A 13,144-nucleotide genomic window follows, 5' to 3' on the forward strand; every position below is an offset into this window, starting at 1 on the left:
TACTCTTAGCTGCCCCTTGTGTCCTCAGGTTCCTCCAACAGCAGCTAACCCAGATGACCTGGGTTGCCACCAACCAGATGTTACTTCACCGTTATGCACCTCTTCCCACTAAACCCCTCCTTCGGCCTAATACCAGCCTCAAACCCCCACAACGCCCCTTGTCAGCCGGAAGTAGCCAGATCGAGTCATCGCCCATTATGGCCAAAAGGCTGGAATGTTAGGCTGGAGGAATGAAAAACAAGGACATGCAAACAGAACAGAGAGATACCATAAAAGGAGAACAGACCAGACCCCATGTCCGTGCCTTATATGGAAAGGGGACAGCTCTTCCTGAATTCCATCCTTTTGATGTGCCAACTAAGACCCGGATGTCAGCCTCCTCCCTCTTGGAAGGAAAAAAAGTTTCTAGTTGTCTATTATGTCACCTTTAGCCAATCATACGTCTCCATGCCCCCTAGGATAGCTTGCCCACTCCTCCCCCTCCTAACCCCTTATAAGCCCCCACCTCCCTGACCAGGTGTGACTTTCCTGGCCTGTGTTTCAGACCGAGGAACATCACCCGGGAATTGCTTTCAAATAAACTGCCTGGCCCTTTGTTGCCTCTCGTCGCCTGCTTATTTTGGTTAAAATTTATCTTACACTAGAATTTATCTTACAACATATATTTAGTGGGGAAAAGAGTGCCTGAATTAAGATTGCCATGTCAGATACAAAACTGTTTAGTGCCTTACAGGGACAGACATAACCTTTGGAGCTAGCTTTTATACAGGACAAAAGTAATCTACAGCTTTCTACCAGAGAATAATTCCGGAGACTGGGTCCTAGCCAACAGTACATGCTCAGTCACAGCAAGTTACATCCTCCAAGCCTCAGCAAACCCTTGGCCTGCCATGTTGAGACCACACTCTAGCAGGGCTTTGAAAGGGCGTGCAGTTATCTTTTGGCTTTATTTCCATGTTCTGGATTAATTTCTTACCATTGATGAACACTGAACACCTCATACCAGCCATCAAGGCTGTCACCCCACAGAGGTGGCCCCTGAGAAACCTTCAGAAGACCAGCTCCACTGAGCAAATGGAATGTCTTCTTTCCTCCCAGTGGTACCAATATGATTCCATTTGTTCTAAAACAACCTTTGAGTCCCACCGTGGGACAACTGCATTCAATCCAAAAAGCTCTCCACACATCTACAGTGCATGACTTAGCCCCTTCCTAGCTGTCACATCTTTGTTGACAATATTCTGGTCGGTAAGCCTGCACATACTACTGGGAAAACATGACTAAAAGGAGAGTACCGCCAACAGAGGGCTGTTGGCTAAGATTCAAAAGAGAAGTTACTTTACGTAAAGGTTTGATTCCTTGGAACTCTATTCTTTGCATTTTGCAAAGGTGAGATGGGGAAAGGCTGCCTTAATTAATACTTTCTTGGAAGTTGGGAAAAATGGCTGCTTTAGACCTTGCCCTTAACACCAATCAAGCCTCAGTACCAATTGGAATGATCAAGCTGTGCCATTTCCTAGCTGTCTCACAGAAGCTTCTTCCTCATTTACTGCAGAGTTGAAGGGAGAGGTGGGGAGTGAATACTCCAGGGGAGACATCTGAAGCCTATAAGCTCCCTTTGTCTTTTGTAAGTTGCCCCTCAGAATCTGAGCTGTAGAAGGGGTGATTTCTTTCCACAGTGCATAGAGTGGTCACTGTGTTGTACCCTGACCTGGACCTCAGGGGCAAAACAAGAAAAAAGGATGGAAATGCTCCCTCCGTCCTGGTTAATACAAGCCACCTGTTCCAGAAACACAGGGCAAGTAGAGCCACCCAGTGCCCTGTGCAATCTGATGGTCACTGTTGAAGCCGTGTCTCCAAACATTCTGGATTTTCAAAATGTTTTAATCAATTTCACCCACTCTATGTCTCTCATTATCCAAGAAGTCCCATGCTTGGGCATCTGATAAATGAGCCTTTGTTTGGTATTTGATCCAATATTTATGTGAAACCCCATATGTAAAACCCCACCTAACAGCCCACATAAATCAAGTTACATAAACACCCCCCTAACTTGGCCTATTAGAAGGGGGGAGTAGGGCAAGTGACTGATTTGGGGACTATTTTCAGATCCCATGTTCTTGCTTCCAGGTACAATGGCAACTTGAACTAATGATAAAGCCAAGTTCTGCTCTGCTGCTTTGAGTAGATGGATGGATAAGAAACCCTTGCAAAAGCACATTCAGATGAAAAAATTCTAGAATTAGTGGTAATGGTTGTACAACTTCATGACTAAATCAAAGATGGACTTGAATACTTTAAAAGGGGGATTTTTTATGGCATGTGATTATCTGAATAGTTTTTCTTTTAAACTGAAATATAGTTAACATTCAATAGTTTTAACAAAAGCACACCCAGAACCAGCATTCCCCACAGGGGTTCTGGCCCTTCCCAGATATAGGCACCTGCTCTAGCAAAAACACTTCTGTGGCTCTCAGGGGCAGAAGAGCCTGCCAACTGCCCTGGGGGTACCAAAGCCTGGACCTTGGAGTCACACCAGCTCTGCCAAGTTCCAGCAGCATGTCCTTGGGAAAGTAACCTTCTACGTACCTCATAGCCTAGAGAGGTCTTAGGATCACCCTTCGTACAGCAGAAACTCAGGGTGTGCTGTTAAGGTCCACTCCTGAAAGAGAAGCTTAAACAGTGAGAAGAGGCCATTGCTCCTTGCCTCCCGAGATCTCCACACATCCCGGGGAGAGGAAGGTGGGGACGCATCGGTTCAGGATGCTTAGAAGCTGGTACCAAGCCTCCTCTCTACATGTTTCCCTTAATTAAACATTGACCATAATTGGCAGCCACACCTTGGACCTTGCTCCTGTCTTTATCATTTTTGCACTGACTTCTGGGCCCTGATTCCCATCGCATCAGAGAGGCTAACCTCAGGCGACCCTCAGGGGACACTGCACCACGTGCTCTCTCTCTAGTGGAACAAATGGCCCATCCCTGGCCCCATCATACATTGAATTCCTACATTTCTTGGGTATGTTGCTGATTGATTACAAATTGTCTATTTCTCTATCAGACTACATATAGTTTTAGTTATGAAAATTACTATTTGTTGGGGGAAATTTCTCCTTTTAAAAAACTCATGTTTCTTAGCTTTGTGTTCATTTTCTCACATAAACTGTACAATTCTATTTTCAAGTTGCAAAAAACAAGTCCCACTATTTACAAATACTGCAAAATGCGAAGGCTGCATACTATTATTAGTTTTCTTCCCATGTGTAGATCTTTCCGTTTTTGTCTATTCTAATGTCTCCCAGTCAAGTTTGAGATAGAACTCGGTATTTCTAGGAATCTTACAGGTTTTGTTGGGATCTAGTTCCTGTGTATTGTTAATGTGTAAAAAACTGTTGATTTTTCTTTATTTAGTAGTTGGCTCCCCTGTGAAATTATTCTAAGAGTTTTTCAGTTGTTTCTCTTGGGTTCTCCCCAAAAAGGCTGCCTGTAAAGGCTTCTCTTTTCTAATGTTTCTAAGAGTTCTTGCTCCACTTTTGTGCGTGATTGTGCTTTCTGTATGATGCTGAATGGTGGGAATGGAGCCCGCCCTGTGCTGTGGCCCAGTGTAGTGGGTATACCTCTAGAAACAGATGAGTTCTTTACACTGGCTTCCTAAACTGAGTTTACAAAAGCATTTAACTAATGGGAACCCTATACATACTAAGAAAAATTTAGAATGGTCACAACCTAGAAATTGCTCTTAGGAGTGAGTGGCCACAACTGTGACCCTCTGGCCAGAGCTCCTGGTGGCAGAAACTACTTGTAATTACACTGCCAAACCAGCATATAAAATTGTTAGGATGTCCACTCCTGGGCCTGCATCAGAGGCCTTGTCAGCAGAACAGGGGGGGGCCTCAGCATTAGAGATGGCAGCCCAGCAGTTACCACGACGGTTCTAACACCTCTATGCCAGTCCTGGCCCCTGGCTCCTAGTCTTGGCTACTATTGTCTCCCAGGCTGTAGACAAGCTGTGAATTAGATACAACAAAGCTGGTCTGTGTTTCAGCTTGTTGGAAAGTAAGGGTCGCCATTCCCAATATAATTTCATTAAATGTCAGACTGCTGTACGGAATGTTTTCGTACATTACACTAAGGCTAAGCTGCATGTTAACTAGCTAGAAATCCCTCACATCAGTAGTATGAAAGTACAGACACTTTTACTGTACTTAGAAGTTCATCAAAGCCTAGGGACAGCTCATCTCTTCAGCTTATTTCCACAGTTGGCTTCACTTGGAACTGACAACAGAGGAATTTTAATGAGTTTGACAGGGAAAGGACACCCACACAGGATTTGGGTTTTTTTCCCACAAGTTTTAAAAAATATGGTTTAGTTTCAGCACATTTCCTCACTGAGCCTACAGAAACAAACAAAACACTAGCACACCATGAGACTCTTCACTGAAAATGTATTTCACATTGAACACAATGTACACATCATGCAAATGAGGCCTCACCACGATCACAATGTTCTGTGAGATCCAACAGGTCACAACAAAGCAGGCATTCAGCAAAATAAAGCTGTAGGAAGATGGTGAGGCATTGTTTGAAAGTCAGACCATGCTATCATTTTGTGTGCTTGTCATAAAAGGGATTTCCCCCCAGTATTCATCAAGCTTGATGGCACTGTGCTATTGGATACATGTATTTTATTTAGTATATACACATACACAAACATACAGTTTCCATAGCTAATAAAGTCTTAAACTGTAGCTGGTTTTGAAAGCACATGAACAAGACTGCTATTGAAACTTCTTTATATTTCCTAGTTGCAAACCTCAGTCAGAATTATGGATCTTTCTAAACTCTTTATTGTACATGTCAAAAAACTTTTCAAATAAGAAAAGATCATTTTAATCTGAAAGTCACATTTCATCACAAGAAATGACATTAACACATTATATGGCATAAAATGTGGAGTATACATTCTAGCGTCATTTGTCCCCCAGTCAGATGTTTTTAGGCTAAAGTCTATTAAAGTGACATACTGGGTCCAGTTCAGGGCCCCCTTGTTTCAGAGCACTATAATTTTCATCTGTGCCTGGTTTTATTAGAGTTGAGCAAACACTGTAGCAAACAAACAAAAGCCTCAAGATCCAAGAGAAAAACAACAGCAACAACATGAAAACCAACCACCTGTGTGTGAGACACACCATTCATTTAGTCCAAAAGCCACCGGAGTGCCCACAGCTTAGAGATTTCAAGGTGCAACATGGAAAGGCCCTTGCTAGATTCAGGAGGCCATGTCTATAAGAATGTGCATTAAGAGAGCAGAAACCATTCCACACTGTTCAATGGCTTCCTTACACAGACTTACTGTTAGCCCCAAAGGAGTAATGTGGGGCAACGTATTTTGCTAGTGGCTAAGCTTATTAATAAAAGATGGATTCCTGAAAGTAACTTCCAACCAAGAAACCCCAGAAGGGGGGAGGGAAACCCTCTGCAATTTCTCTTCCTTCTGAACAGACAGGGAGACATGCAGCCCAAGTCCAGTATATGTTTAAGTAGAATCTGGGTAAATGTCTAGACTATTTACAGGAAAGACGTCTAAATGTTTATGTGTTCCAACTTTGGGAATAAGAATAGTTATAAGGTGTATTTCCAAGCTGGAATCACTTGGGTTGTTAGGAGGACCACTATGATGATAGAGGAGTAGAGGAAGCGCTTGGCCAGCAGCTGAAGCTCATAAATAGAACCAGAACGTGAAACTTTACTAAAGCCAGACAAGACCAATGTCTCAAGGTTTCTACCAAGAGTGGCCATTGTTTGACATACTAACTAGGAATACAGTTACTTTTTGTTCTAATAATTTGGAATCTGGTGGTAAAGGATGACAGAAGCTTCTTCAGAGGGCTGGCAGCTCGGATTTGACTGCCAGCAGCTTCACGGGTTCTCCAAACACCACCTGTGTCAATTCAAAAACAAAACCAGGTGAGATCAATGAAGAGACTGCTTTGCAATTTGTAGTATTTATTCGCTCTCACTAAAACGATATCACTAAAACGACACAGCATGGGACTCTCTACCTTCCTGGTAATCATATTTTCCTCGGCTCACACAGTTTCTCTCAATGGAAGGGTTACAGCATTTTGTGTAGCACTATTCTTTTAGGTGGGCTGAGTATTATTTGCGTGGGGCTGCCCTAAAACCTGAAGGATGTTTGATGTCCCAAGCTTTGCTTTCCAATGCCAGGGCTGTCCCCAACCATTGTGACAACAAAAATCCCCAACACATTTCCAAATGCCCCCTCTGCCTCCCCGCCTTGCCAGTGGTAGAGGTACCACCTCCGAATGAGAAGAATTTGAAGACTAGACTATGTATATGACAAATGAAAATATACAAACAGGTGAACAAAATTATTTGGTCAAGATTTTTTCTTCTTTTTTGATAAGGATTTTTGCACTAATCTTTTAGCTAGAGATGTAGGGAATGGACTTGCTGAGCCATTAATACTCTCCTAAGTTTTGTGGATTTTCTGGTCCTTACTGGATAGTGGAGTCAGTGAACTGGAAGATTCAAGATATACTAACAACAAAAGAAAACTCATACTAAAGATTAAAACGATGTAACTGTCAGGGAAATAGAACACTCAGGTGAACTGTTTTTTTGTGTGTGTTTTTTTTTATGTCCAAGAAGGAAGGCGGCTACTCTTCCACCAGGCCTATGGCTTATTCTAGAACTACCTGTCACACATTTCCTCTCACGTGTGAAAGGACCACAACTGCTTTCCCAAGTACCAAGAGAAACAAACTCTAAAATGCATTGTCCACAGCCAACAGCTGAGGTCAGGCAGAAGTAAGTATACAAAACACAGTGACATTGGGCAAGTGGCCTCCCTAAACTGCTCATTTGAGAAATAGAAAGGTTAGACACAATCATATCAGGCATTGATGTTCTGTTAGAGAAGTGGAGCATCATTTAAAAAAGCGAAAGAATGCTGAGAATATAAAATGTTTTTAAGAGTGCAAAGTGGGAGGAGCGACTGGGATTACTACATTAGGAAAGGATTTGATGATAAATTCTGTTTTCATCATTCAAAAACAAGCCCCAAAAAAGTAAATCCAATGTGTGTTTATAACCCATGGAAACAACTTACTCAAATGAGAAGAGCTTCTAGAAGTACTTTGGCAAGAAAAAAGGCCAAAGTTGGAGAACAAAAGCTTCAGGGCACAAAATTCAGTTCTTCCCCACCTCAATCCCTCAGGTATGATCCAAGAACAGATGTTCGCTTTGAAAGAATCCAGAACGGGGTCAATAGAACAGCAAATCATTTGACTAACACCCATCAATGCATTCAAATGATTCTAGACAGAATGTGGGATGTCACTGGGTGAAACTAGGGGAGAGATTAATTTTATGAATGCTGCCTTGTACCACTACTAGAACATTTTCTCTTTGCCTCCAAAAAGGGTGCTACTGAGACAGATTGTCAGTTATACTTTAAGCCAGTGCTTCTCAACACACACACTCCATCCACACACCCCAAACAGCAGGGGCGGGCAGAGCAGGGTGTGATGCTGAAGGATTTACCTGAAATCCACCTCAGTGTGTGCTGCAGTATATACCACATACAGGCTCCCCCCCACACTATCTACTTTCAAGAAGAGCATTCCTATGAAACTTTTCATAAGCCAAAATGGCATAAGCAAAGAAGCAATTCCCATTAATTTATATGGGAAAATTTTTTAGCATCCCCAGACCCAAAAAATAACCTCAACCTCTTAGGCTTTTCTGACATTTGAGGACACATCTTGTTCACAGATGCACAAAATAAATTGAGTTAAAGTACAGATGCTCACAGACAGTTCAAAGCTCTGGTGGCCTAATGCTGAGATGCTGAGGGTGGCTCCTGGGGAAGGAGCTTGGTGGCCACACTCTCGCTGCCGGGGGCGCGTGCTGCCTCTTAACAGCTCGCTGCAAAACAGACGCTCAGTGCTGCTTTTGCTTTCCACCTTTTTTCATAAAAGCAAAAATCCTCACTGACTTTTCTTTTAAGTTAGCAAAAACAGGTACTTACGTAGGTCTTTCTTAAAAGCAAACTGATGGAATGTGAACTTTCAAAAAGTGGGGGATACCTGTATTTATATTCATTTTTGCACTTTTCAAATTAAACTGACCACCCAGGAGGCTGAGTGACATTTAACCTATCTTCACAAACCCCAGTTGGAGAGTTATGAATTTAGACTTATCATTGAAAGACTGTACCTTTCATTAAAGAGATGTATTTGTCAACAGAAGGTGTTCAGAGTACTTTCTTGGCCAGGACTGTTAAATCCTTCAATCAGGTTTTTGTTACAGTCGTCCAGGCTGAGAGTTTCACTGGATCTCTTGGGAAACATAGGGGGGCCAGTGAAATCTAAGAGATCTTGAAGTGCTCGGGCATTACCAGTTCCATTTTGGTCCAGAGACACCCCAGGAATCATTTCATTCACTGGTGAAAATTCTGGGATGGAGATAAGCTCTTCTTTTGACACAGGACTGGGGTTGGGGGAGGGAAAGAGAAAGGGTGAGGTAGAGGTAGAGAGACAGACAGATACAACTTTAAATTCTATTTGTAGTATTTTGTCACACTGTTCTTTTCTAGAGAAGACGGCTTTAGAGTCCGTGCTTGTGTGTAACACATTGTAAAAAATACAGGTTAGTTCAAATCTGACATGCTGATAGACACGAGGCCTCACAGATCAGAACAAGGGCAGTGGAGTGTGCAGGCCTAGGAAGGCTAAGCTCAACACTGCCACAGGAAGAGTGAAAATGAAAACTGCAGGCCCCAGCGCACTACTTCAGAGAAGTCAAGCGCTTCCAAACCTTCAAAATGGGAAACCTGAACAGAAAGCAAATGGTAGAAGTTAAAAGCCAGCTGAGGAAGGGCCCTAATTAGCCCTGGGCTCCTGGTGCCGCTGCTCTGGCAGTGCCGCCCTTGGGGAGCTGCTCTTCCTCCCCCTGCCTCAGTCCCCTCCACAGGATGAACAACCATTTCTCTCCACAGGGGCTCCTGGAAGTGTGATAGGATCATGCTGGGGAAGAACTCCTGTCAAGTCGCCTGGGGTTAAGTGTGTAGTTCAAGTTGGGGCCATTGAAAACAAGAATGCCACCATCCACTCTGTCTTCTGCAAAGTGGTTCCCTCCCCCTGCTCCCTCTCTAAGGTGAGACTTCCATTTCACCCTGACTTCTCCAGCTCCTGCCCAGCAGGCAGGCCTGGTTCTCTCTCTTTCTCATTCTCTCACCCCTCCCTAGAGATGGAAGGAGTGGTTTCATGGCTGTGTCAACCACAGGCCTAGCTCAGAGGACTGGTAGGACTGAGATGTGAAGTCCTGTCACCTGCAGTCCCTCTTAAAAGCCTGAGTAAGGCTGCTGCCAGGTTCCTCTATTCTTTTCTTCCTTGATAAGTTCTTAGAGAAGCACCTAGAAAAATCAGCTGAACTGCAAGAACTCAGAGGATTAGTCTCCCTCACACTGAGCCTAGTTAAAGGGCAGCTGTTGACCTAACACCACTTCTGGTGGCTGCAGCCTTGGCTAACTGTCTCATTAGCAGAAACACTGCCCCTTCTCTGCCTTACCCCACCTCCATTCCCTGGGTTTAAGCAGCAGGTCCAAGCATGGGAAGGAGACAGAGTATCAGCAAAACCCAGGGTGCAACCTCCAAGAGCCAGCTTTCTCTAGATGCAGAGGTGCCCACAGGAGAATGCAATGTACACACAAAGTCCCTTCACTTTCTTGAATCCTAGCAGGTGCCATGTTTTGTCCTCCCTCTCGAGCCAGAGACAAAGATTAAGTATGGCTAGCTCAATATTGGGGAATATGTGTGTTAGTCTTTGAGGTGCCTCAGCTGTTTTCCCCTGTGGGCAGAGTTGTCCTGGTTAGGGAAACCTGCCATGATGGGGCCAGGTGCTGGCAGGGGAGACTGAGGCAAGGCTGTTGGACCCTGGGTTTTTACGGATCTGGCTCAAGGCCAGAGGGCATGAGCTGGGCTATTTTTGATCTAAATGCTCTAGGAAAGAGCCTCGCTTCCCATCACACCCCAGAAGAAGCTGAGAATTAGCAGCCAAGGAGAGAAGGGTGAGCATCTCTCCCTCCACTTTCTCCTGGGAACATTCTGCTGATAAATCCCACATGCTGGAATCCCTGTCCCAGGCTCTGCTTCTAGGGAACCCAACCCAAGACATAAATACACCACTGAGAGCATTCCTGAATGGCAACTGAAACTACTTTAGGTGATCCAGGTGTGTAAAAGATGAAACAATCAACTAAGAAGTGATGGAAGTGTTTGGAGAAGAGATGAAGCTTGGATGAAAAAGAAATCAACTTACCTCACATCCATAGACTGAACTTCTTCAGTTGAATCATCCAGACTGTTTGATTTTCCATCAAGGGTATCCAGATGAACAAGTCTCCCAACTGTTTTAAGCCCATTAGAGAAAACATCTCCGGGAAAGGTTTCTGGGGCAGCACGCCCCACACCATTAACTTCCTGGCAGGTGTTCAATCCACTGATATCTGATTGAGAACATAAAGTCATTTTGCTAATCATAAAATACCGAAAACAATGAAATAACAAGGGAAATACATACTAAGACAACTAATTTAATCCTCTGCTTTACCAACAGTACAACACCTTTTGCAAATCTACATAAAAAAAGAATGTAATCAGCTTCACACGAGGGAAGAGAAGACAAATGACATTATCAGTGCCTGTGCAGGGTTCATGAGCCACCCAGGAGGCTTGGTGTCACATACTTTGCAGGTCGCAGGCTCTGCGTAGCATTTTCTTGAGCCCCAAGGCAAAGGAGATATGTGAAGAGTGACTCTGAGGTATAGACGCTTTTCTGGCTTTGGCTGCCAAGAAATAATCAAACCTAAGGAGGTTTAAGTATACATGAGAGAGACGAGCCAGCCTACCCAGGAGTCTGGCAGTCAGGAGAAACCACCATAGAACAGCACAGGTAGCTCTGAATACAACCTGAGCAGCAGCAAAACCCCCTGGAAAGTGGCAAGGACGAGCAGATGGCTGGCTCCTGTACTAGCATTATTAGAGTAACTGAGGAGCCAGTGGTTTTCCAGTGGACCTGGCAGGTCTGTGCTGGAGATGGCGACTCCTCGGAAGGGAAACTGCACAGGCCCTCTCCAGGAGTAACACTCTTAGGACCCACGGGTGCTTGTCCCCCACAGGAAGTGCTACAAGTCCTCCTCTGCTAAAAGGAAGAAGCCAAGACCATACCTCACACTCACCTATTTTGTTTGGGACGGCTGGTTTTGTCTGATTTTCCACACACACAGCAGGCTGAAGCTCCACTTTTGGGTCTTCTTTCTGAAAACAAAGGGAAGGCTGACTTTACATAGAAAGATATGTGCTGTTGAAAAGCATCAGAGGATATTTGGAACAGTGCTGGACCATCTGCCTGTTCCATGGTAATTCTTTGAAACTTCTGGGCTTTTTACAAATCAGCTGTGTTTCCCTTATCAGTATGTGGCTATTCTCTTTTTTATTCATGGACTACTGTGCCTCTCCCTGCATCCCCAGCCCCATTTCTCTGAGGCATTTTGATTATCACACTGTCCCTGAAATGCCTGTCAGACTCTTCTTTCAGGCACCAAAGCCAAGAAGAGCCCATTTTTTTCTGGATATCCCTCTCAGAGATCTACAATTCCAGTGAATGTATTTTACCATTCTTTTCTACTCAGTATGTGAACTATTCAAATGCTACTCTGAATGCCCACCTTCACTTCTGCAGACACATCACTCTTCCTTGTTCTCTTCATGATCTCATCTATTCTCTGGAAACCAAAAAGAAACAAGTAAGAGGACTACAAAGCCAAAAGCACATAGAAATAGCTGGCTTTATATGCATTTTCACATTTCTCAGAAAAATTATAAAAGAGATATATCAGCCCAGGATAATGAGTACAGAGAGGTTTTTTCCATGAGTTTTGCAGATGTACACCTCTGCCCTATGAACAAGGCCCAACACTTTAGAAGTAAACTAGTAAGTCTCTAGAATCAACATACAATTTGTATCCCATCTTTCTCCTTCCTCTCTTCAGGTCACCTAAAAATCAACTAATCACCACCTGCCATTCAAGTGGTGCTCCCCAGAGAAAGCAAGGCTGAGGCGCAGGTCAGGAGGGGAGGCCACAGATTGGTCTCTCACTTTCAGGCCTACAGCAGTACAAAGCCCAGGCAGAAGCTAGGACATCATGAGAAAGGACCTTTATAATCAGCCTCTTGAAACCCAACTTATCCATAATTGCATTAAATGTAAATGGACTAAACATATCAATTAAAAGACAGAGACTGTCAAACTGGATTAAAATAACAGTCCTGACTGTATGCTGTTCACAAGAGACACACTTACAAGGATACACATAGGTTCAAAGTAAAAGGATGGAAAAAAATTTACCATGCAGATGTTAATCATGAAATGGCTGACAAAACTGACTTTAAGACAAGTGTTACTAAAGATAAAGGAGCACATTTCATAATGATAAAGGAGTTCATTCAATAGGAAAATTTAATAACCTGCAATATATATTCACTTAGCAGAGTTTCAAAATATATAAAACAAAAGTTGATAGTAGAGGAAGAAGAAATGGACAAATCATAATCACAGATGGAGATTTTTACACTCCTCTCATAGTAATTGAGAACAAGATGAGAGAAAGCTAATAAAGATTTAGAAGATCTCAACAGCACTATCAATGAACTGGACCTAATATGATAGTTCTAAGACCACACTACCCAACTGCAGAACAGAACTGGATTCGCTTCCTGTTCCTGCCTCATGCTAAGTCCTCCTGATCCCTTAGCCCTTACCTTCTTCCTCTCCAGTCGCTCCTGCTCAATCTGCAGCATGATCTGTTCTCTTTCTAGACGCATCTGTTTAGCTGCCTCATGGGCCTTTGCTTCCACTGCTTCCTTCTGATAGAAACAAGTAAACCAAGGCATAGGCTTAACTAAGCTAAGAAAACACTGTAGCAATTCTCTGGAATTCATATGTGTTCCCTGAGCTCTTCATCTGCCCCCAAATGGGTACTGCTCCAATATTCAGTGTGGATTTATTCAGCCTGCTCTACAACACAGCAGATGTGGCTGGGCCTCACTCATATACTTTT

General features: G+C 43.5%; 1 protein-coding gene across 7 annotated transcripts in view; it reads right to left on the minus strand.

Annotated features, from left to right (window-relative positions):
• Window positions 1–4,427: 4,427 nt before the first annotated feature.
• MAP7D2 (MAP7 domain containing 2) overlaps window positions 4,428–13,144 on the minus strand; it is a 116,071-nt gene continuing 107,354 nt past the window's right edge. For 3 of the 7 annotated variants that reach the window (XM_037020578.2, XM_037020575.2, XM_037020576.2), the window contains 6 exons: window positions 12,846–12,950; window positions 11,753–11,809; window positions 11,264–11,342; window positions 10,345–10,531; window positions 8,242–8,514; window positions 4,430–5,941 (listed from right to left, as the gene is read on the minus strand). In XM_037020578.2, the coding sequence (XP_036876473.2) occupies window positions 8,265–8,514; window positions 10,345–10,531; window positions 11,264–11,342; window positions 11,753–11,809; window positions 12,846–12,950 (678 nt within the window). In that variant the 3' untranslated portion in view covers window positions 4,430–5,941; window positions 8,242–8,264. Of the gene's footprint in view, window positions 5,942–7,132; window positions 7,265–8,241; window positions 8,515–10,344; window positions 10,532–11,263; window positions 11,343–11,752; window positions 11,810–12,845; window positions 12,951–13,144 lie in introns of all 7 variants that reach the window. The other 4 variants (XM_037020574.2, XM_037020573.2, XR_005061869.2 and 1 more) reach the window with 3 other exon arrangements.

The sequence above is a fragment of the Manis javanica genome, chromosome X (assembly GCF_040802235.1).
Source record: "Manis javanica isolate MJ-LG chromosome X, MJ_LKY, whole genome shotgun sequence".
Classification (NCBI taxonomy): domain Eukaryota; kingdom Metazoa; phylum Chordata; class Mammalia; order Pholidota; family Manidae; genus Manis; species Manis javanica.